The sequence below is a fragment of the Harpia harpyja genome, chromosome 5 (assembly GCF_026419915.1).
Source record: "Harpia harpyja isolate bHarHar1 chromosome 5, bHarHar1 primary haplotype, whole genome shotgun sequence".
NCBI classification, from domain to species: Eukaryota; Metazoa; Chordata; class Aves; order Accipitriformes; family Accipitridae; genus Harpia; species Harpia harpyja.
In genome coordinates this window covers 9,835,844-9,858,695 of record NC_068944.1, presented here as the reverse complement: position 1 = coordinate 9,858,695, position 22,852 = coordinate 9,835,844, and the positions used below count along the sequence as shown (strand labels likewise).

Sequence of the window (22,852 nt, the reverse complement as noted above, 5' to 3'; positions counted from 1 at the left end):
GTTTTTCATTGCTAGACATTGAATGTAAATACTAGTCTTTTTCTTTAAGTTGCACACCACATCCCAGTTTGGTACCATAGCAGTTAGATACACTCTTACAGAGGTTAAACAAATCAACCTGGTATGACTGGGAAACAATTTTTCTTTAGAGGCACATTTTGGGAATTACTTTCAGGAGAAGAGGAGAGAAAAGACTATTTAAATAAAATCAAAGGGGTATGATAGGCTTAGCCCCCATTATAGAGGTAAAATTCTTAAAATTACTTATAAGCAGAAAAGTCCTGGCAAGGAATTCACCCTGATTCAAGATGGAATGGAATGTGCACCAAAAAGGCTGCATAGAAGGACAGAGGTAATACCATTTTCTTTATCTTTACAGTATCCATTATATCACATTAGTCTTATTTAATTTTGCAAACCTTTGCAATTGTGCAGTGGTACAAGGAAGAAGTATTTCCCATGTATAATTCCCTTATGCATGAGTTGGTTTCCATGATTGTGCTGTCTGACTGGGAAGCCAGGACAGTGCACAGCTGAAACTGAACTTCAGGTAGTTTATACTTACGCTTATAACATTAACGGAAATCCTTCAGGCTCCTAGCTGTTGTGCGAGAAAGACTGCCAGGGAATCTTTGACTGGAGATCTTGCTGTTTCATATTCTGCAAAAAATTTTTGCTTCCTAAAATGATCTGGGACTATTTTTACCCAACCACCTAGGCTTGTTGTAGGTGCCCAACTCACTGGCAACATTCCAGATCTTCACGAATTTTCTTTCTGTACATGCCACTTGCATATTTCAGTCTTTTATACTTTGCTACTGATTGCTAGCAAGAAGCTTCTTTGTGACTTGTGTCTGATGATGAGATAGGCCAGACTAGAAGTTCTGACAGCACAATTTAGACTTGATATATATGAAATGGTTACCAGCTACTTCCCTGAATGTGATGCATAGGTGATTCTTCCTTAATTCTTCATTTCCAGTGAGGTTTAAAGTTCTCAACATTACTTGACAACCTTACAGCTGTTAGTACCATTTTAAAGTGCTTTCACTATGTGATGGATTATATAAACATTAGATTACCTGAAAAGATGTTCTTGAGATTTTCTACAGCAGCTGCCAGTTGGCTATGTTGCACTACAGCATCCTTAACATCCTTGAGGTTTTCTATGGTGTTGATGCTCTGTCTCCAGTCCTTATTGACATCTATCAAAGACTGCTGAATGTCCTTCACATCATTCAGTGCATTGTGCAGTTGACTTAAACCTGTTCGTACTCCATCTAACTGTGACTGGATTGCTGCCTAAAATACAAACAATAAAACGAAGAAAGAACTCGTATTAATCATTATAGGTTCCGTATTTACAATGCTTCTCAAGAATTAATTTTAATTTCAGTATCTAACATTTTCAGAGGAAAACAAACCTGAAAAGGCAATATTATAGCTTACTAGAAACGTGTAACTTACTCCATGTGTGCGCACATATTCTTTTTTTGAAGTTCTGAAGTTGCATCTAGTTTTAAAGGACCTAGATACAACTGGTTCACCCACAAAGCTAACATAGGAGCTTAGGCAGATAGATCATTATCTTTATAAATCTTTATTAAACCAGGATTATGGGAAGGCAGAATCAGATTTCTTTGCATTTCACTTCAAAGGGGGCTATCAGAAGAAAGCTGATATAGATGTTTCAACAGAATGCTTGGTGCTTGGTATGTATAGATTCACAAAGCATTTTACCAAACCAATTAAAAATTTTGACTGGCAACTGAAAATGTTCTAAAAAAAAAAAAAAAAAAAAATTAAAATTCTGAAATGTTCTAAAAAAACCCCCTCCAGCCTGTCATGCCTGAAAGCAAAAAAAAAGAAAAAAAAATCAAAAAGAATTCAGTCAAAACAAAAAACAACAAAACCCCAAACTGAATAAAGTTTTGCACTGTAAAACATCAACAACCAGACCAACAATCCAACTACTAGATTATTTTGGCATAAAGAGAGGTTATTGATACAGATAGCTCTTGTGACAGGCGACACTTGAAATAATCACTCTTCACATAGGCTGTTAGTCCTGAATATCATTTGACGGTCCAGACACCTTACAGAAAATGCATTATAGTGCATATATGAGTGAAAGAAATCAGATCACATCCACAGGATGTTTTTTATATATGTATTTTTAAGAAGATGTGACTAAGATGAAATCAGGTGAGTGGAAAATGAAATTGGAAATAACAGACTTCAAAAGACAAACCAAAGGCAAGACATCAGTGAAAACTCAGTTGCTTACCTCAAGGACTTGAAGTAACCAGTAAAGAAGAGACGCACTAATGGTTTTGCTAAGCTCAAAACACATTTTTTGCCATATTTTTAATGCCAAAAAGCTTGGGCAGTCATGGAACTTTTTGTCTGATACTAGAAGCCAAAGAGGAAATCCTGCTAACTATGAACAACATTTATTGTGTTTTAAATGTACTGGGAAAGTCCCAGAAAAAAGCAATGATTCTTAAACTACCGCTATTTATGTACTTTCAAATTATGATGTGCTGATTTCATCGATAAAAATTTATTTTCCTGTCAGACTCAGTACAATTAAGCAGTGGTAAGGCATTTTTATACAATATCTATCTACAGAATTGCTGCATTAACACATTTTTCCCCTACAGGAACTGAGGTAATTAGGATACTCAAACATTCAATAGGATACTCAAACACAATCTCCTGAAGCTGACCATAAAGTATTTTAAAAATCACATGACCATTAAACGTTTAATACTTCTGATTTGATATTTCAATTTCTTCTGAGGCAGATCTTCCAAGTATTACATATTCAAATTTTTGCCTATTTAACTTTTGCAGAAACTTGATTATGTTAAACTGAAACAATCACTACTCTTGGTCACTGACACAAACAGCCAGGGAAAAATCTACATCCACCCATGTTCACTTCATGTTCTAGTAGTCAGCTGGGGCCAGGGAAGGGGGTGGGGGGACAGGGAGCGAGGCATGTCCTAGCATTGTGGACATGACTTCCTAGAATGCATACCCATCTTAGATTGGACTGACCATCGCTGTATTAAAAAAACAAAAACAAAACCAAGCCATCCTAGGAACAGGGCTCAAAATTTCATTTTTATCTCTTTTCAAGTGACAGCCCTCAACATGAAGCCACAGAACCAGGACCCTGGCTGCCTGGTCTCCCTAGAGCCCTATGGTTCAAATTCATGATTGCACAGCTACTAAGAATCAAAAGGTAAAGGATTCAAGCATGTTTATACTCAGGAAAACCCATGACATAGGAACTCTCCTAGGATACGTATGCAGTATTTCTTCAGGGTGAGAGAAACCCAAAACCTTAGTTCTCCCATTGACTGAATATGAGCACAGAGATGGCTGTCAGTGCTCATAACTTTTCAGGCTCTGCAATAGAGTCCAAGCAGCTCTTTGCCTACATTTCGGACTGCAGAGCCCAGAAGTACTAACCTGCAGTGCTAGCTGGTGCTTATCCACCCATCGTTTCAGAGTTCTGCTACCGATGCTTAAAAATACTGCTTCACTAACTGCCATCAGTCTCACGCATGAAGTGGATGAGTCTGACAAATTTCAAAGCAGTTCTTCCTGTAAGAATTTATATAATGCAGGAAGAAATGCAGAGAAGGATGTAAGAAATGGACATAACTAAATATTTGGGAGAGGATATAGAGAGAGGAGTAGGATAACCAACTGGAGGAGATGCTGGTTTTTTGGGCACAACACCATTCCAGACCTCTGTCGCTTCATCCTTGTAAGTGACACACAACTATTACCCTGCTTTTCTACTCTTCACCCTTGTTTGACTTGATTATCTTGATTCATCTGAAGAAAATGATGACAAAGATGAAAGCATATCCAGCCAGAAAGAAGCACCAACATGTCCACACTAAAAGATTTACCATGTGTTCATTCACATAGATGAAGCAGCTGAGGTATTCCAACAGTGATCCAACCTGAAAAGTCAGCAACTCCTCTGGCTGATGATCCTGATGACCCTGTCTCTCCATCTTCCACACCATACATATACACAATTTAAATACAGAGCAAGAGCATTTCTTACATCCTCTCTGTGCTCCCATCCATTATAGTAATTCTTACGGGAAAAACTGCTTTGTTATCCATTCCATCACTAACCATCACCTGTTTCAGGAATGCATCCTGAATGGATTAAGGGGCGTTGTACTTCTTTTTGGAACAGGTATTTCTGACCATCTATAGATGACTGAAGTTAAGGTAACTTAAGGAAAATGACAAGAAAATTAGCTATAAAGTGGATTTAGGCATTTACAAAACTTATAGTTATGTTTAGTCATCACTGTCTATAGAAGCAGCCAGTAGGCAAATGACTGTGCTCATATATTATAAACAGATCACAGTAACTAAACAGCTGATCCATTATTAATGGACTCCACTATACGCTTCATGCTACAGACAAAAATTAACGTGTAATTTGCTAACAGATTTTTTCACTGTGAAAGAAGGCAGGCTCTCTTCTACTTCATGCAGACCCCCACAAAGAAGGAGCCATCAAATAGTTGTGAGATAAACTAACTTATTCTGAAATGTAAGATTAGATACAGTGTATACCAGCCATTTTGATCTGGTAAACCCAAAAATATTTCCCAAAACACTGTTCTAAGGCTCTACTCCAATTACTTAATACAGTGGTCTAAAACAACTGTTGGCTAGTGAGTACCAGTGAAAGAAGAAAACACAGAACTCAGTAACATATACACACTAAACATAGGATGACCTCACTCATATTTCAGGCTAAGTCTGTGTGTGTCCATGTGCGTGCGTTCACTCACATGTACACATTTGAAGGAGGGGGAAAATCATGGGGTACACTTCCGCAAGAGACAAAAATGTGATAGATCTTAGCTATCTTCCATAATCCCATGTAAAAGTCAGAGACTAAACTGACTGATCTTTTTCAGTCACCATCATCAACTTTTTGTTACAAGTTCAGCATTCAACCATTAAGACAAAGGTTTGCTGGCTGACAGGCTACACAGTACAAGGGTAGCTGTCCATGGATAAACTGTATAAGTTACAGGACATAAGAACACTTGAAATCCTTGAATAAAATTTCAGTAATATGTACAGCATTAGTTTGCATTACTTTCAGGATGCAAAGTTTCTGTTTTGGACACAGAGCAAAAATTAAAGTCCGTGGTTTAAAACTATCGGGATGAAAATGTAGAATCAGAAAACAGAACACAAAAAAAAGAAGGTACATTCATGCTGCACCACGGACACTCAGGTTTATCGAACTTTGTACCTTGAGTCGAGCTTCTACTGAAGCCTTCTTACGAGCTTCCCTCCTGCGATACTGCTCCACTTTATCCAGCTGATCAGGACGCTGAAGCATTCCCGCTACTCTCTGAACAGCTGTTGCAACTGCTTCCCTATCCGTTTCCTCCATTGTTGATTAGGACCTCAAAATGCCTTCATAATTTAACAGTACTGAAAAGAAATAGAACATTTTTAGAAAATATTTTTTCATTTGATGGCTATGTATCATTTCAAAGTTAACAACTGGAGAACTAACTTTGGCCATAAACACAGTGCAACTTGACAGAAGCATCATCAGACTGCATTATAAGGAGTAGTAATCGGAATTCTACAAGAATTGCATTTAAAGTCACTTAACTCTGTTTCATTAGTTTACCTGAAATGTTCTCTGGTTACTGTTTTTGCATTTACCTTGCTCTCTGTAAGTTTGCATAAAAAACCAAAACCAAAACCCAAAACAACAACAAAAGAACAGCAACTCTTCATTTAAAAGACAGATTCTACCTAATCCTAGAGTAGGTTTGCCTACTAAAAGGGGAATGAGACAAGCATAAAGGAATCTTGTCCAACCAACAGCCCTAACTCTTCCTGAACTAGAATCTGGTGGAGCTGAGAGAACCATAGTCCCCCTGCAGCAATAGGTCAAATTTGCTACCAGAAGTGGAGAGAAACATAGCTGTGGAAGCTCTAAATCCAGAGACTTAACTATAAAGCACTTCCATTCAGACTTCCAATGGATGATTTTTTTATTTCCTACTCTCGTATTCAGTTCTTCTTACAGTATCAGTACATCAGAGGTGCAGGTATGCAGGGAAAAATTAGTCAAGTATCTCATCTAAGTCTCCAGCAGAACTTCTAGTGAAGTCAAGACATGCATGCAAACCAGTATGCAAAAAAGATAAAATTTGCTGGCCGTCAAATCAGACCTGTTCTCTCAAGCTTCACTAGCTACTAACAGAAAGCAGGGAGGATCCCAGTCACCGAAGATACAAGAACATGGTGTCCACAGAACTCCAAGGAACACATCTGGACTCCCTCACTCCTTCCAAATTCTTTCCAACATCTTATGTCTTTAGTCTTGTAATAAAACAGAACATTTTAGGTTCTGCTGCCACAACTACAGATTATACTCCCTCATATCCATATTACTCCTTCAAAGTAGATATCTACTGTCAAAGCAGTCTGCATTCCTATGTCCAGCACATCACTTAATCTCAACAGAATAGTGATCTGATGAAGAACTGTGCCAAGTGCACAGAACTGGAAGAGCAAAAGTGAGAAAACTCATGGGTCGAGAGAAAGACAGTTTGATAGGTGAAGGAAAGTGGAAATACCCCCTGCCCCGCAACCAAAAAAAACCCCCCAAAAACAAGTGAAGCAAAGGAAATTGCTCACCACCTCCCACAGGCAAATTAATGCTCCAGCCAGTCTCTGAACAACGGCCACCCTGGAAGCCAAAACCCCCCCTTCTTCTTCCTCTACCTCATCTTTTATTGCTGAGCATGACATTATGTGGTAGGCAATTTCCCTTCGGCCAGTTTGGGTCAGCCATCCCAGCTGTCTTCTCTCTCAGTCTCTTGCCCATCCCCAGCCTATTCAAGGGGAGGGGAGGACAGAGTAGGACAAAGAGAAAGCCTTGATGCTGTGCAGGCACCCTTCAGCAACAGCCAAATCACTGGTGTGTTATCAACACTGTTTTAGCCACAAATCCAAAACACAGCACTGTACAGGCTGCTATGAAGAAAGTTAACTCCATCCCAGACAGACTCAGTACAGCATTAGTAGAATTCGTCATTTCAGAACTCATCAGGGTTAAAAAAGATTTCAGGCAAGGTTTGCCCAAGAGCTAGTCCATAAGACCCTAAGTCTGATACCTCAAGATCTGTATCTCTAGCATCTTCAAAAATTACATGCATAAATATGCACTTATTCCATAATTATTTCTACAGTGTAAACTCATGTCCTACTTTACCTCCTCAGCTGTGAAACCATACCCATCACTTCTCTACTAATGGCCCGTTTAGCTCAAACGTTTGACTTCCTACTCTACATGTCAAGGTTTAAGATCTATTGCTACCACTCATACTTCCGAATGAATACTCCTGTTTTGTTTAGCCCAAGCCACTTCTAAGCTGTCAGGACTGTATCTACAATTTCTAAAAAAATTGTTATTTCTAAATATGAATTTACTACAGAAGTCTATCTGCAGTAGACAGCTTTATGCTGAATTACTGCCTTTATTAACAACTCTGAATACAATCAACAGAGTTACGACAGCTTTAACCCACACAGCCACTACCCAGGCACATTAAGCAGACCTCACGAACAAAGTTAGTAGTCAGAATACCTCAATGCCCTAACCGATTACGTACTAACTTGCTGAGGTAGACAGGCTGTTGCACAACTGCTAACCATTCAAAAGGAAGGGCAAACTTTAAGAAACCACGCCAACTTTACACACAGGCTACGAGCCAAAACCACAAACATCTTCAGAGCAAAGTACTGGGAGAAGTGAACAAAAGAAAGTCCCGAGCAGTCTCGGAAAGGCTTCAGCTGCAAGCACACCCTCATCCCCCGGACTCAAGCCCCGGCCGGGAGCCGAGAAGCGAGCCAGCGGCAGCGACACGCTCCGCGCCCCCTCCAAAAACGAGCTTCTGGGCTAGAGGCGGGCAACGACAGCCCAAGTTTGGGGCACAACCCCTCCGAACAAAGCTCGGAGGAAGCTGCGGCAGCCCCCGGCCGGCAGCCCCGGCTCCGCCCGGCCGCCCTCCCCGGCGGAGGTGGCTCCACTCGAATTATTGACACCGACGCAGGTGCCCGTCCCTGCCGGGCAAAGGCCGGAGACCTGTCCCCGGCCACGCAAGCGAGGCTTGCAGCCCCGCCACGCCGAGCGCCTTCAGCCTCGGCAGAGGCCCTCGGACGACGGCGCCGGCGCCGGAGGAGCCCTCAGCACCCCCTCTTCGGCCTCGCCATCTCGAGGGGGCTCCCCGGATCGGCCCGGCCCGGCCCTGCCCGGCCCCTCCCGTCCCCACTCCGCTTCCCGTTACCGGACCCGGATCGCTACAGACAGCGACAGCCCGGCAGGAACCGGCAAGGCGGCGCTCACCGGCCGGGGCACCCCCCACACCCCCGCGCTGGCACAGGGCCAGCGGCGGGGGCCGAAGGAGCCGCAGCTGCCACTTACCGGCTGCAGCCCGCCCCGCGGCGAGGGACTGACAGTCCGTCAGTGCGCAGGCGCCGGGCCCACACAGCGGCGCACGGCCGGCGGCGCAGGCGCATGAACGAAGCCTTCTCCTCCCGCCGCCCCCGCCTCCGCTCGCCCCCGCCGTTGCCCGGCGCGCATGCGGGCTAGGCGCCCTCACCTGTTCGCAGGAGCGGGCTGCGCCTGCGCGGCACCGGGAAGTGGAGGGGGGGGGGGGGAACGGGACGAGGCGCCCGGTAACCGAAAGAGCCTCTGGAAGAGCGGTAGCGGCTCAGGCTGCCTTAGAGGCCGCGGAGCACCGGTGCCGGCTCTCCCCGAGGAGCTTCGTCCCGGTGGCGAGGCGGCTGTGTGCGTGTACACGTTGTTGGGTGCGACGAGAGAGGTGGGAGCGAGGGGAGCGCCCACGTCTCCTCAGAGCGGGCTGCCGGCTGCAGCCTGCGGGGGGGGGTTACCGGCGGCGCCTCCTCATTTTCCTCCCTTGTTGTTTTTTTACAGTCTCTCAGTGTCGAGGGCACTGTCAGTGCTTTTGGGGCCTGATTCAAGGTCACTGAGACCGGTTAAAAAAAATAAAGTGCAGAAGTCCTTTGAGGTGTTAAGCCTTTGGTTTTGAATGGTAACCTATTGCAGTGAAAGCTTGGTCGTTGGGTATCGTCTGGAAAAAAGAAGCATGCGAAGTAAGTGTGCTGTAGGTGGATAGGCTGCGAATCATGCAGTACCTCTCAGATCTATGTGGAGGTGGCTTTGCCTGGCAGAGGAGAAGGGAAGGTCCTCGTTCAGCCCGTTGTCTGAGCTGTGTCTTCTCTTCACACGTTGTCCAGAACCTGGGTTGCGGCCATGCTGAGAAAGGCTGTGTTGAGGAGAGTGGTGTGGCCGCTGAGATGCAGCTCGCTGCGGCCTCCCCTGGCTCTGCACGTCCGAAATGCTGAGGCTCAGGGAAGCTGCTTGCTTAGGATTTAATTCATACGTAAGGGAAAACTATGGTGCGTTTAAAAAGACAAATAGTTATGAAATTAGCGCTGGGTTTGTGGATACAGCAGGAAATGGGGACGGACGAGGTGCCTCCTGGGGACTGGGTTGTTAGCTGGGTTTGTGTAGGGGTTGCCATAGCAGCTGCCAGCAACTCCAAGTGTCCAGGCAGACCGCAGGCTTAAAAACCCGCCTGAGATTAAGCAAGTGCCTCAGCCGGCACTCTGTGCCCAGTGTTTTGCAGTGGGACCTGCAGCTGTCGTGAAAGAAGGAGCTTAACCTGTCCCTCAACGCGTGAGTTCCCACCTGCAGCAGTCTGATCAGACAGAAATGACAGTTATGCAATTAGAAATAAAGTTTTGGTAACGGGCAACCTTTAAGGAGCTTTTATAATTTTGTAAACTGCTTAGATCATCTCATTTTGAATTAGCAACCAAAAGTAGAGAATTTTTCTTTTTTCTTTTCCTTGCTAGTCTATCATATTGGTGCTATAACAGGGATAAAAATAGTGAAGGTGTGGTTGGTTTTTACAATGTTGCATTATGCAGTCATTTTATGCATTGTTGATTTAGGTTGATTTTTGTGTGGTGATGGAGATGGAGGAGACTGTGGGAGGTGAGACTGAGTTGGGGGGAAGAGTTGAGCCTAGTTCACCTCCTGGTCACTCTGCACAGCAGGAATCAGAACGACTGAGAGCAACACAACTTTCTTCCAAACCCAACATTGATCTCTGTCCACCTCTCATTACTATAAAAAAAGGTAAGGGAGAAAATAATCATAAGTATTTCATGTTGGCTTTGTATGGAAAAAAATTCCAGGAACAAAATGAGAAACCAAATACTAAGTAGAGTGTTTAAGTTTATAACATACTTATATATACTGGGTGGGTACGTGCTATTCTGAATATGCCAGTGTAGGGACTGCAATGTGCAGTTTTCAGCTTTATAAATAAATACATACATATAAATAAACAAATGCATATTTATGTATTTATATGGATTTGTAGGGCCATGCACTGTGCAACTCTGATCTCTTAGCAGATTTCCAAGTGTTGAATCATAGTAAGATGATTAGAGCCCTTTTTCTGGAATTAAAATGAGTAGTACTCTATAGTATGGTATGCTCTATAGTATGGCATATAGTATGGTATCTCTTTTCTGGAATATATTAACAGTGATAATAGATCGAATAATTAGTTCAAAGATTATTGAGCGTGGCCTCGCAATGAGATCAGTTAGCTCCCTCCGTGCTAGTGGATGCATCCCATCAGGGCCCATGGATTTACACATGCCCACTTTGCTTCAGTACTTTCTAACCTGATCCTCTTCGACAAGGTCAGGGAATACTTAAGCGAAGTGTGCGTATGTAAGACCATGGGCCCTGATGGGATGCACCCAAAAGCATGGAGGGAGCTGGCTGATCTCATTGCAAGGCTACGCTCAATAATCTTTGAATGTTCTTGGCAACTGGGAGAGGTGCCTGAGGCCTGGAGGAAAGTTAATGTCACTCCTGTTTCCAAGAAGGGCAAGAAGGAGGACCCAGGGAACTACAGGCTAGTCAGCCTTATCTCAGTCCCTGGGAAGGTGATAGAGCAGCTAATCCTGGATACCACTTCCAGGCACATGAAGGACAAGAAGGTGACTGGGAGTAGTCAGCATGGATTCACCAAGGGAAGAAATGCTTGATCAAACTCATTGCCTTTTGCAATGAAATGATTGGCTTGGTAGGTGAGTGCAGTGAATATGGTCTACCTTTTCTTCAGTAAGGCTTTTGACAGTCTCCTGTTGGGAATTTTTTACTGTGCCCCTTGAGATGAATTAAAGACACATTTGTGCTGAAATATAAAAAAAAAAATAAATTAATGAACAATGCATTGGACAGCCCTGCTGCCGTAACTGGTTCTATAAGAATTCTGCAAAGGTACTTCACCAGGAGATTCCTTATATACACTTGCACTGGCACCAGTCCTGTGAGCATCAGCATGGAATGCCTCAGCCCAGCCTTGGGTCCATCCCCCAGCAGCAGCTCTGCTGCCCAAAGGTAGACCCTGAGCCACATTGCAGGGTGGCTACAAGACAATGCTGTGGCTGTTTCTTATCTCATCACCAAGGGAAACTACACTCCCTTACAGGGAGTTGTTCTGTCTCTGGCATTCCTGCTTCCAGCAGGCTTAACCCCTTCTGCAGTTGGGCCTTCTTGCTCTCCAAGCCAAATCGTTCCTGGGTCACAAATTACCACAGTTGAGCAGTTACAATTTGAATTTCCCCTTCAATCCTGTAAGATCCTCATAGAGAAGCTAATGAAGCGTGGGCTGGCTGAGCAGACAGGGAGGTGGATTGAAAACTGATTGAACAGACAAGCCCAGAGGGTGGTGATTAGTGGCACAAAGTCCAGTTGAAGGCCAGTAGGTAGCGGTGTACCCCAGGGGTCAATACTGGGTCTAGTCCTGTTTAACATCTTCATTAATGATCTGGATAATGGGGCAGAGCGTACCCTCAGCAAGTTTGCTGATGATACAAAACTGGGAGGGGTGGTCAGTACACCAGAGGGTCATGCTGCCATCCAGAGGGACCTCGACAGGCTGGGGAGTTGGGCTGACAGGAACTTCATGCAGTTCAACGAGGTGAAGTGCAAAGTCCCGCACCTGGGGAGGAACAAGCCCAGGTACCAGTACATGCTGGGGGCTGACCAGCTGGAAAGCAGCTTGGCAGAGAAGGACCTGGGTGGACACCAAGTTGAAGATGAGCCAGCAATGGGCCCTTGTGGCTAAGAAGGCCAAGGGTATCCTGGGCTGCATGAGGAAGAGTGTTGCCAGCAGGCTGAAGGACACGATCCACCCTCTCCACTCAGCACCAGTAGGGCCATGCCTGGAGTGCTGTGTCCAGTTCTGGGCTTCCCAGTACAAGAGAGATGGATGTGAAAAGGGCCATGCAGATGATGAAGGCACCAGAGCATCTCTCCTATGAGGAGAGGCTGAGAGAGCTGGAATTGTTTAGCCTGGAGAAGAGAAGGCTCAAGGGGATCTCATCAGCATGTGTAAATACCTGAAGGGAGGGTGTAAAGAAGATGGAGCCAGGCTCTTTTCAGTGGAGCTCAGTGACAGGACAAGAGGAAATGGGCACAAACTAAACCATAGGAGGTTCCCTCTGAACATCAGGAAACGCTTTTTCACTCTCAGAGTGACCGAGCGCTGGCACAGGTTGCCCAGAGAGGTTGTGGAGTCTCCATCCTTGGAGGTATTCAAAAGCTGTCTGGACATGGTCCTGGGCAACCGGCTCTAAGTGGCCCTGCTTGAGCAGGAGGGGTTGGACCAGGTGACCTCCAGAGTTCCCTTCCAAAAAACCATTTTATGATTCTGTGAATAATACATTATAGTCAGGGGAAAAGAGGCACAATTTATAAGGAAATCAGTGCTACTGGAATATTAATTTTAGTCACAATCTCATAATTTATTTAGAATATATTAAATGGTAGTTCCTGAAAGTTTAGTGAGCCGCTCATTAGCACTACTGCATGCTTCACTGAGGATCTGATCTGCTGCCAAGGATGGGACCTAAATATCATCTTCTGAGAAATAAAATGGTGGCTTTTTCTTGGGCTAAAAGCAAGCTGTAGCAATTACAAATAGCATTGTTCGGTCCTTTCAAATAATTATCTTTTTGAAGCTAACTAAACCAGTATTTCTGTTAAGGACAGATAAAGTGATAATTAGGAATGCTTTGTAATTAAAATTTTTAAAAGAGAAATGGTGGCTGGCTGGAGATAAGTTATTGTACTTAGTATCAGGAAAACTTAAATACTCTTATTTGTTACTTTAAATGACTCTAAAAATATTCAAATCCTAATTTCTAGGAAAAACAAAGACATGGAATAAATTTTTTATTAAATAAAGGGCTTCAAAAGCTCTTCAGGAGGCTTAAACAATCAACAGAAGATAGTTACACACTCTAATGATATATGTCCTGTTTTTATTGCAAATATTAGCAATCTTTATTCTGCAGATAGTCCATGTGCTCAAGTTGTCTTGCAAGTCTCTGCAAGTAGCAAGTTTGTCAGAAATGCCTGAGACTGACTGTCCTGGTTTCAGCTGAAATAAAGTTAATTTTCTTCCTAGTAGCTGGTATAGTGTTGTGGCTTGGATTTAGGATGAGAAGAGTGTTGATAACATACTGATGTTTTCAGTTGTTGCTAAGCAGTGTTTATACTAAGTCGAGGATTTTTCAGCATCTCATGCCCAGCCAGAAAGAAGGCTGGAGGGGCACAAGAGGTTGGGAGGGGACACAGCCAGGACAGCTGACCCAAACTGGCCAAAGGGGTATTCCATACCATGTGACGTCATGCCCAGTATATAAACTGGGGGGAGTTGGCTGGGAGGGGCAGGTCACTGCTCGGGAACTGGCTGGGCATTGGTCGGCGAGTGGTGAGCAATTGCATTGTGCACCACTTGTTTTGTATATTCTAATGCTTTTATTAGTAGTATTGTAATTTTATCATTACCATTACTATTATTTTCTTCCTTTTCTGTCCTATTAAACTGTCTTTATCTCAACCCACGAGTTTTACTTTTTTTTTTAATTCTCTCCCCATCCCACTGCGGGGGGGGAGTGAGCGAGCAGCTGTGTGGTGCTTAGTTGCTGGCTGGGGTTAAACCACGACACTGACAATCAGAATTTAGATAAAGAAGTAACAGAAGAGGAGTAACTGGGTGACAATAGCAAGCGTGAAAAGTCACAATATTTCAGAGTCTCTATTTTTTCCAGAACAGATTTCTTCAAGCTAGTACCTTAAATTGCTTTTTCTTACCTCTACTGCTATCAGTAGGGATTGTTTGCAATTGAACTTGAAAGAAAAGCCATTATAAGACATCTTTTCCCCTAATGTCTTCTAAGGGTTTTTTCTGAGGCACAGGTGTTCTAATGTTCCCTTCATGTCTCATTTTCCCCAGCCTGAGAAGAGGTTAGCCAGCAGATATTAAGACACAACACTGCAGGTCTTGTAAATGCATTTGTTATGCATATACCTGAATAATTAGAGCTTGTCACTTCTTTTAACTAGACATAGAAAGTAAGTATCGTAGATGTGGAGGGGACCTGAAGACGAAGAGCACTGAGCTGGGATCTGCTGTGACTGGATCACCTTTGACTGCTGTTCTTCCGGCAAGTGTTTTCATGCTAAAATAGGTGGTTACTCAGCTACCTTTTGTCTGTTAAATTTTCTTCTGTACAGATTATTCTAGAAGTCTTCATTGACAGAAGTTTGGCCTAATACTGGAGGGTGCTGAATTCCTTCAGTCTCTCTTAATTACAAGGAAAAAGAACAGCGAGCCACTCAAAAGTGTATACAGTGTTAGGCCATTTACTTTCTGTGCTTACAATGTGTGTTGCTGGGATTTTGGTTTTGGGGTTGGTTTTTTTTTGATCATCCACGGGTTAATCCCCTTCCTTTGCCCAGATGAAAATTAATATTGGTTAAGAATACTTGAATAAGGTCATGCTGCATCAGGGAAGGCATATGCAAAACAAGGGATCCAGCTGTTGGCATGGAAGCCAGAGGTGATGAAAGACTGACATAGATGAGTTGGGACCTACATGGGAGAAGAATGAACGGTAAATCAGAAGACATGTAGCTTTTAGAGACATCAGAATGGTACTGACGAACAACTACAGGTATTCAGGCATTCTTGGTGTCTCCTGATCTCAAAGAGATGCAGGTAGAGACAGGAGTGGTGTAAAACATCCATTCAGAGTCTCTGGTAAGATGAAATGGTAGGAGGCAAAGGTGGACGTTGGCCAGCTTGTTGTTTTTTTAATCCAAGAGTAAATCAGGATTGATCAATTACAATTCCTAGTTTAGAGTACTGGGAAGATGATGTAATTTGTCTTTCTTTCTCTCAAATAAAAATTGTGAGATACAGAGACACTCTAGACATCCCCAGACTCCAGATACTCATGTCAGTGGCAACTGCGTGTAGCAGGAAATGCTCAGTGTAGTGACTTTTTTACCCAAATCTTTAGTTTTCTGTATAGCTTCTGAAGATTATCTGTTGACTTAAAAATGTTATTCACCATATCTATTTTCAATCTTGTTCACACTGTTATGAAGATTTAAAAAAATCCTTTGTCTACATAAATTTCCTTCTTTATCATTCTGCTACTACCTTTATGTGACCTATGTATTAAATGTCAGTTATATATTTTTTCCAGTGGTGACTGATTTTATAGTGGATTTGGTTTATTTATTTCCTTTGAGGTAATAACTTGATACTATATACTAAAATGCTGGCAGTATAGAGATAGGTCTGGTCCCAAATCTGGAATATGGACATATAGAAGTTTGGAAGCTAGATTCACAAAGCTGAGTTTTGAATTAGAGGCTTTATACTGCTAAATTTGTATTGTGACCTTAGCCTGGATCCACATCTGATTCAGAAGTCCTGATCTGAAGTTTCCAATCTGAGGTTTCCATTGTAGCAGCTTTATACTGAAAAATAATTCTGACCTAACAAGTTAATTATTACTGATCTTTTCCCTCTGCACTCCTTAGATGTAATTTTTTATGTTACTGCTTGAAGTAGTTTATGAAATCAGCTTGAAGATCAACAATATAAAATACAATCCTTAAGTGAGAAAAAAGAATCTGTCTGTAACAAACTTTTATTTTCTAGACAACTGGTAAGAAAAGTATAGTACTTTCCAGTGAAACTAGGAAAGAACTAGCCAAGCAAGCCAGAGTCGCCAAAGAGGAGAGAAAAGCTCAGATAGATGAAAGACACAAGTATTTGGTATCAAGATTAGCAGATGGGATAGGCTTAAGTGAGCAGCAAGTGGAGGAGGCCATTATTTCTGATGACAAGGTAAATATTAATTAAATTATTATAATTAAATATATTTCAAAAATTTCCAGTCTTTTGAAATTACTTCACAATTAACTGCAATTATAATTTTACTTTTAGTTTCAACTTATAGAACAGTTCTTTGCCCCTAGTGGACTTAAAAAGTTGCTCTTCTTTTACCAAGATGTATTTCAGGTATGTTTCTGTTATTGCTTTTGCAAAAGCAAAGTTGCATTTTTTTAAAAATCACGAGTGTTGCAAAATTCAGAAAATCTTACCAGAGATTTTTTTTGCTCTGTATGCCAACGTGGAAAGAACTTAGAGCTCATTGTTTAGATACTGCCATCTTGGCTTACATGAAAACAGGAGAATGCTCTATGGCATGGTTTGATACTGTTCTTGATTTCACAAAAGAAAACTTAAAAATGGCCAAGTAAAGTACAAATCCAGACTTCAGAATTGATAAAGATAATTGAGGCAAAGTGTTCACAGTATTCAGAGTTTAAAAATACTAGATTAGCTAACATAAGTATTAGAGGAATGGGGGAACTGTCTGTATGAGAACCATTTTGTCTTCTCCTTTTGGTTTGAACTGCACCAACCCCACTATGGAAAAAGCACTGATTCAAGAGGGTGAAAAATGATGCAATTTCTTTCTAAATTAAGGTAGCTTCATGTTCAGGTCTGTCCCATTCCATGGAAAATAATCTTAAGCTTGGAAAACTATAACTAGAAATAAGGTAGTTGTGGTCCCCAAGATGTATTTCTCTCCCTTTCAGTTTTGAGAAGGAGAAGCCTCTTTATAAAAAGCAAAATCATTTGTTCAGCTTCCACTGAGTGTGTGATAATAGAAGGTGCCAAGTGACCTTGAAATTGCCTAACATGACTGTTGTGGGTTTCCTGAACTGCAGAAATCCTTCCTCAGTCCTTTCAGGTTATGCCACTGAGGAGCCACATTAGGGTGAGCGAACTCACCATGTGGTGGTATTTTAGGCTTGTGGGGGAGAAAAACTGATTGATAATGCTTGATCGTCAGTTAAGTGCAAGAATGAATTACAGATTCATTATAACCTAGATAAGTTAAAAGAGCTTTTGAGTGTTACTGGAATTGCTTAGAGACTGCAAAGCACAGGATCAGCTCAGCTGTCAAAACAGTTTAATCAGTTTTTCCTTTCGTTGGGACTGTGCGTGCACATTTCTGGAATGAACATGTTGTTCTCTGACTTAAATCAAGATGAAACTAAAAATCTTGAAATTGTTTTCCTTAACTGACAAGCCAGAAATAAATGCCCAGCTTGGGTTAAGTGAAACGTTTCATTTCTGCATTTACTTTTGTTTTATTTTGGTCTTTTTAAACTTTAAAATATGAATTTATGAAAATTTTGTTGCAAAAGCAACACAGCATAAAAATAAATGTTTCTGATGGAAAGTATGAATGCCATCTCCAGCATCTTCCACCCCATTCGGATGAGTTGAGATCTCATTACATTGACTGTTCTGTCAACAGTTTGGTTTCAAACATATTGGAGAATTGGAGATTACTCAGGGGCAGTATCATACATGATTGCCCTGTTCTTATCCATTTTTAGCCATTCTTGGGGACAAAATACTAGCCAGGGCAGACTGTTGGCCTGACCTAGTAGGCATGTTCTTACCAAGATTTGTCAAAGATCCTTTATTCAGTGCTGCTCATCTCTTTTTTTCACCATCTAGGGTGCATGATATTCACTTGAGACATGCATAGGGGTTAGAAGATGCTGATTTTGGGTAGAAGTGGAGAGACACCACTGTGTATCATGCATCACACATTTAGTCTAGCAGGAGCTGAACATTTGACTTTTTAGGAAGAGGCCTCTCCTCAACTTGAAAGAGAAATAAACCTGCAGGCTTCTTCCACATTATTTTCTGTTACATTCTTTCAAGTTTCAACAGATCATTTTTCAAAGTGAGTGACAGAAAATTAGAGGGAAGCAGGTCTTTATTAGTCTTGAGAAGAAGTTGTAGATACATCTCAGTGGAGAGGGACCAGTGACAGCAAGGCTTCTCAGAAAGAAAGTTTTGCAGAGTGATGTATGGTTAAAGGCATGGGCAGAAAACTAAATTTCTTTGCATTGTTGGCAGGATCTAGCTGACAGGTGTTGCTTGTGAGTCCCACTCACAATTACATTATGACTTTGCAGACCAGGCACATGACTTTCTGTGAGACATCCAGTTTGTTTCCATGGAGGAAGTTGCTCTAGGAAACACATTAGATTTAATTTCATTATATTTTCGGAGATTTTTTCCCCCTTCTTCTTTGAGTTTTTTCTGAAAGAACAGGGCTATGAAACTGTTTACTGGGGATTGTGAGATTTATGCAAAGCTTATTCTCCAGATAAAGCCAACCTCACAATTTCTGTCTGGGAATTACTAATCGATTCAGAATGAGCTTAGTTATAATTCACAAATTCAAATAGGATGAGGTATTTATATGATAATAGTTCTTATTTTATTAACCTCTTATTTACAATTTAATTGCTAGCAAAAGTCGAATGCATCATTGAGGTCAGATGGGTCAACGAACAGTTTGCTTCTGAAGAAGTTATTTATTACCATGGATTCTACTGAGGTATGGTTGAAAAATTCATTAGATGACATTTGAAAAGGAAAATATTGAAAAAAACCATAACAGTTGTGCAGTGTTAAACAGCTTTTTGCAATTCTTGGATAGATACTTAAGTACTTAGACCATGTTCTCATAATGCAAGATCTCCCAACATTTCTTGAGCTGAGGTTGGAATTCTCCAGTAAAGAAGTAGTGATTAATGTATTTGCCTATCTGAGAGGAGAGCAGGTCAAATAAACCCTTGTTAAAAAATCGCAGATCCTACCATTTTTGTTAATGACTGCATGTTAAGTATTTTCCAGTGCTTGTGCGCTTCTAGTTTAAAAGTGCAGTTCTTCAGTGGTTTTTTATTTCCTTTCATATAATAATACTGCACATTACTCCAAAAATATCTTTAATAATTCCTTTATTCCATTCAAATTCTTATAACAACCTCCTCACTGTAATGTCTAAGCATTATTCAGCAGTGTATTCAGAGTAGTCATTAAGATTTCTGATTAATTTTCTTTCTTTCCATCTCTTTTGGGGTGAATCCAGTGTATCGTATACAATTTTCTTTGAATAAGGCATGGTGATGTCTTTTTTTTTGCCTCGATGAGCTTATATTAACATTGTTATGTTAGAAAAGACATAGCTGAAGAATTCTTTCTTGCTTTCACAGAAGAAGTGAGGTTCATTCCTCTGCTAGTTGGACCAATTGGAAGGGCTTTTCAAATTTGTTATTGTTGAATTATTAATAGATTAAAAATAAGCGTTGTTGCAGTACTGATTTGAAACTTCTACATTACTTCGGTCCATTGAAAAGATGAAAATACATGTTAAACAGTATTTGGATCAGAAGTTTTTAGTAATCTTTGAGTTCCCTTTTTAAAAAATGAAATAAATGTCATTCTAAGATGATCCATTCTGGCCTAAGTATCTATGAAAAGTACTTTAAATGTTTGAAAGCTGAGGATGTCTTTAGTTTTTTTCAGTGACTTTAAGTTGGCAGATTCAGAAAGGGATTAGACAATCTCATGGATAGGTCCATAAATGGGTACTAAAATGACTGGACAGGAATATGTCATCTAACAGCTCTCATACAACGGTTGCAGGTGGTCAGGGAATACAAGAGGAATGGAGCCCAGAAGCAGCCTAGTCCGCAAGCTCTCCCTGAACTGCATTTTCTTAGTAGAGATGCGATACTGGACTGGTCTGCCCAGAAGGGCATTTTTGACATTCTTATGTCAGGTGGAGAAAAAACAGTATTTGATTTGAAAGAGACAGATTTTCAAATATCCTACAAACAGTTCACTACCTTTTTGAGTAATTATTTTTTTACAATTTTGTTTTCAGCCCATTTTTAGGTTGTTAAGTAAATTACTTTTACTGTACGTGTGTATTCTTTTTAACTGTAGGCGTTTTGTCCTTTTTACAGGACTTTACAGGAACTTGTGCATTTTTCCTAAGGACATCAGATAAAGTTATAACTGCATCAAATGTTTCCCAGGTCAGACCAAAATCATGCAGTGTTTGCAGTGTACTTAATATTTTCTTAGACCTTTATTCATGCAACTGGAGTCAGAAAAAGAAGTCGGGAGTGCTTTCATGAAAATGTCTAGTTCTGTGTTTAACAGCAGTTCTTTTTCTTTTTCATTTGAGTAAGTATGATAAAGCAATGTTCTAATGATTTGGAAATTAGCTACTGCAATATTATTAAAAATAAGATTTTAATTAAGAAAAATTCATTATTAATCAGTCATTAAAATATAACTTTTAATGGCAATAGGGAATGAAGACCTAAACCAGGAGATTTTCTTTAAGTAATGAGCCTAAATTATGGAAATGCTGCACTTACTTAAATAACTGTATCTTTTGAACTTTTAAAATAAAGATCATACTTGAAACTAACTAGAGTAAGGTTTTCCTGCCCCTAATAGCTTTAGTAGTGTATGAGAAATGTACTGTAACAGCCTTTTCTGACTTTCAGAGATGCTCATGTTCTTGGGAAATACTTGTAATAGAAGAGCATCCAGACACTAACATCTAAGAATAGACATTACAGAAAAAATGTAATAAACCTGAAATCATATTCTCAAAGATACTGATGCACTCATTTTTATGCTGTACAGATTTTCTCCTTATTAGTCACTAATAGGTTGATGTGTTCCATCTGAGCAGGCCAAAGCTGTAGTAAGTTTGTTCTCCAGCTACAGTAATGGAAATTAGTACTTCAGTTTCTGTCAGTCACTTGCTTTGTAACAATATTTTTACAAATACGTCATCCAGGGGTGTAGAAGTAATTTCTAGGCTTCCTCTTCTCATGCCCTCTCAGTCCTACTGCGCTGCTTCAGTTGGGTACCTGTCAGAATGGTTGTCCAAACTCTTCAGTTAGCTGTCTTGGTCCCTTCTCTCTGTGGCTGTCTTGTGATCACCTTCTTTTGGCAGGGACTGTCATGTAGCTGTCATCAAACTTCATTCCTTATGTGAGGCAATATTTTTAGATGCTACAGAAGGTAAAACAAGCCCTAATTTTCAGTGAGCCAGTCTTCACACTGATGAGGCTTGGAGCTCTGGCTCAGACTGGTTTGGCAAATTTTGATTTATCCCAAAGAGCTTTGTAGGAACAGTTGGAAGGAGAACCTGAGAACTCCCTAGAAATACATGGATTTGCCCCTGTTTTTCAAGAGGAATAGCTGAATATTCAGTGTCCCGTGGAAAGAAATGGATCAGCTTGTATGTCGACCTTGTCCTAGAGATGCAGAAGTCTTGAAAGAATTTTCCCTGTCTCCCCCTCCCTGCAACAAATGCAAACACTGTCACATGGGAGAAACTGGCATTGTTAAAAGCATCTGAAGGGGAAAAATAAAGGTCAGTTCACTTCTTCATTACATTGCGTCCTTTCCTTCTGCAATTTTGTTAGTGCACCCTTTTGCAGAAGGAAGTAGTTTAGGAGCATTTCCTTGTTAATAACCTTGTGGGCATTGCCTGCCACAGAACATGCTCGGACGTGCAAAGAAACCCGGTCTTCCTTGTAAGCACTTCTTCAAGCAGAATGATGCCTTGATTGTCATCCATAATTCATCCACTTTTTCAGAAAGAGCTTTCTACCCTCTTGTACTCTAGTGGCATTATAATACTTTAATACCTCTAGGATGAATTACTCCACCCATGCATAACAACTAAATGTCTTAAATGCTCTTCTTTTGCATGCAAGTGGGGAACTAGCAAGAAAAACATTAGTGAAATCAGTAATCAAGATAGCCAAGAATGTCAAAGCCTCTACAAAAGTTAATTTGTAGGTGCCATTCCTAAAACACTCTGGAATTGCTGTGTTTGCACAGGCAAAAGTTGGGAGTAGAAGCTTCCAGGGCAGAACTCAGTATGCTTTCCTCCATATCAGTGAAGCATTCATTATGATAAAGGCAAAATCAGTGTATGTTTGTGCAGTTCAGAAGTTCTAAATGAGACTCCCTCTCTGCTAACAAGAGACATGACCAGAGCCGAAATGGCTAGCCAGTATGGGTCACAGAAAGCACATGGCCCATGTTCAGGATGTATACATTTGTAAGCAAAATGCCAGTAGCAGAAAAACCAACCAGTCCATAAGCAGATAATGTTGGGAAAAGATACAATCCCTCACTTCTTCCTATTTATGCGTTATGTTCAGCAGTAAAATTTCACTCACCAGTACTGTCTCTTCCTGTCCCCTGCTTCAGCAATTCACTGCTTCTTGCTTCACATTAACTAGAATAGCCTAGAATTGACTATTTCAGCTGGAAGGGACCTAGAACAATCATCTAGTCCAACTGCCTGACCAATTCAGGGCTGACCAAGTTAAAGCATGTTGTTGAGGGCATTGTCCAAATACCTCTTAAACACTGACAGGCTTGGGGCATCGACTACCTCTCTAGGAAGCCCGTTCCAGTGTTTGACCACCCTC

At 41.2% G+C, this 22,852-nt stretch overlaps 2 protein-coding genes across 3 annotated transcripts in view; one reads left to right on the top strand and one right to left on the bottom strand.

Annotated features, from left to right (window-relative positions):
* The window catches only part of EXOC3 (exocyst complex component 3), a 28,693-nt gene extending 20,068 nt beyond the window's left edge, over positions 1-8,625 (bottom strand). Inside the window, exons 1-3 of one of the 2 annotated variants that reach the window (XM_052787312.1) lie at positions 8,510-8,625; positions 5,312-5,496; positions 1,083-1,302 (exon numbers count right to left, since the gene is read on the bottom strand). In XM_052787312.1, coding sequence (XP_052643272.1) covers positions 1,083-1,302; positions 5,312-5,455 — 364 coding nt within the window. In that variant the 5' untranslated portion in view covers positions 5,456-5,496; positions 8,510-8,625. Of the gene's footprint in view, positions 1-1,082; positions 1,303-5,311; positions 5,497-6,720; positions 7,101-8,509 lie in introns of those variants that run through there. The other variant, XM_052787311.1, reaches the window with a different exon arrangement.
* Positions 8,626-10,029: 1,404 nt separating this feature from the next.
* Positions 10,030-22,852, top strand: part of LOC128142330 (dynein axonemal heavy chain 5-like) — a 167,695-nt gene continuing 154,872 nt past the window's right edge. Inside the window, exons 1-6 of the mRNA XM_052788315.1 lie at positions 10,030-10,252; positions 14,549-14,649; positions 16,158-16,346; positions 16,446-16,520; positions 18,847-18,933; positions 20,348-20,419. Of these exons, the coding sequence (XP_052644275.1) occupies positions 10,084-10,252; positions 14,549-14,649; positions 16,158-16,346; positions 16,446-16,520; positions 18,847-18,933; positions 20,348-20,419 (693 nt within the window). The 5' untranslated portion in view covers positions 10,030-10,083. The remainder of the gene's footprint in view (positions 10,253-14,548; positions 14,650-16,157; positions 16,347-16,445; positions 16,521-18,846; positions 18,934-20,347; positions 20,420-22,852) is intronic.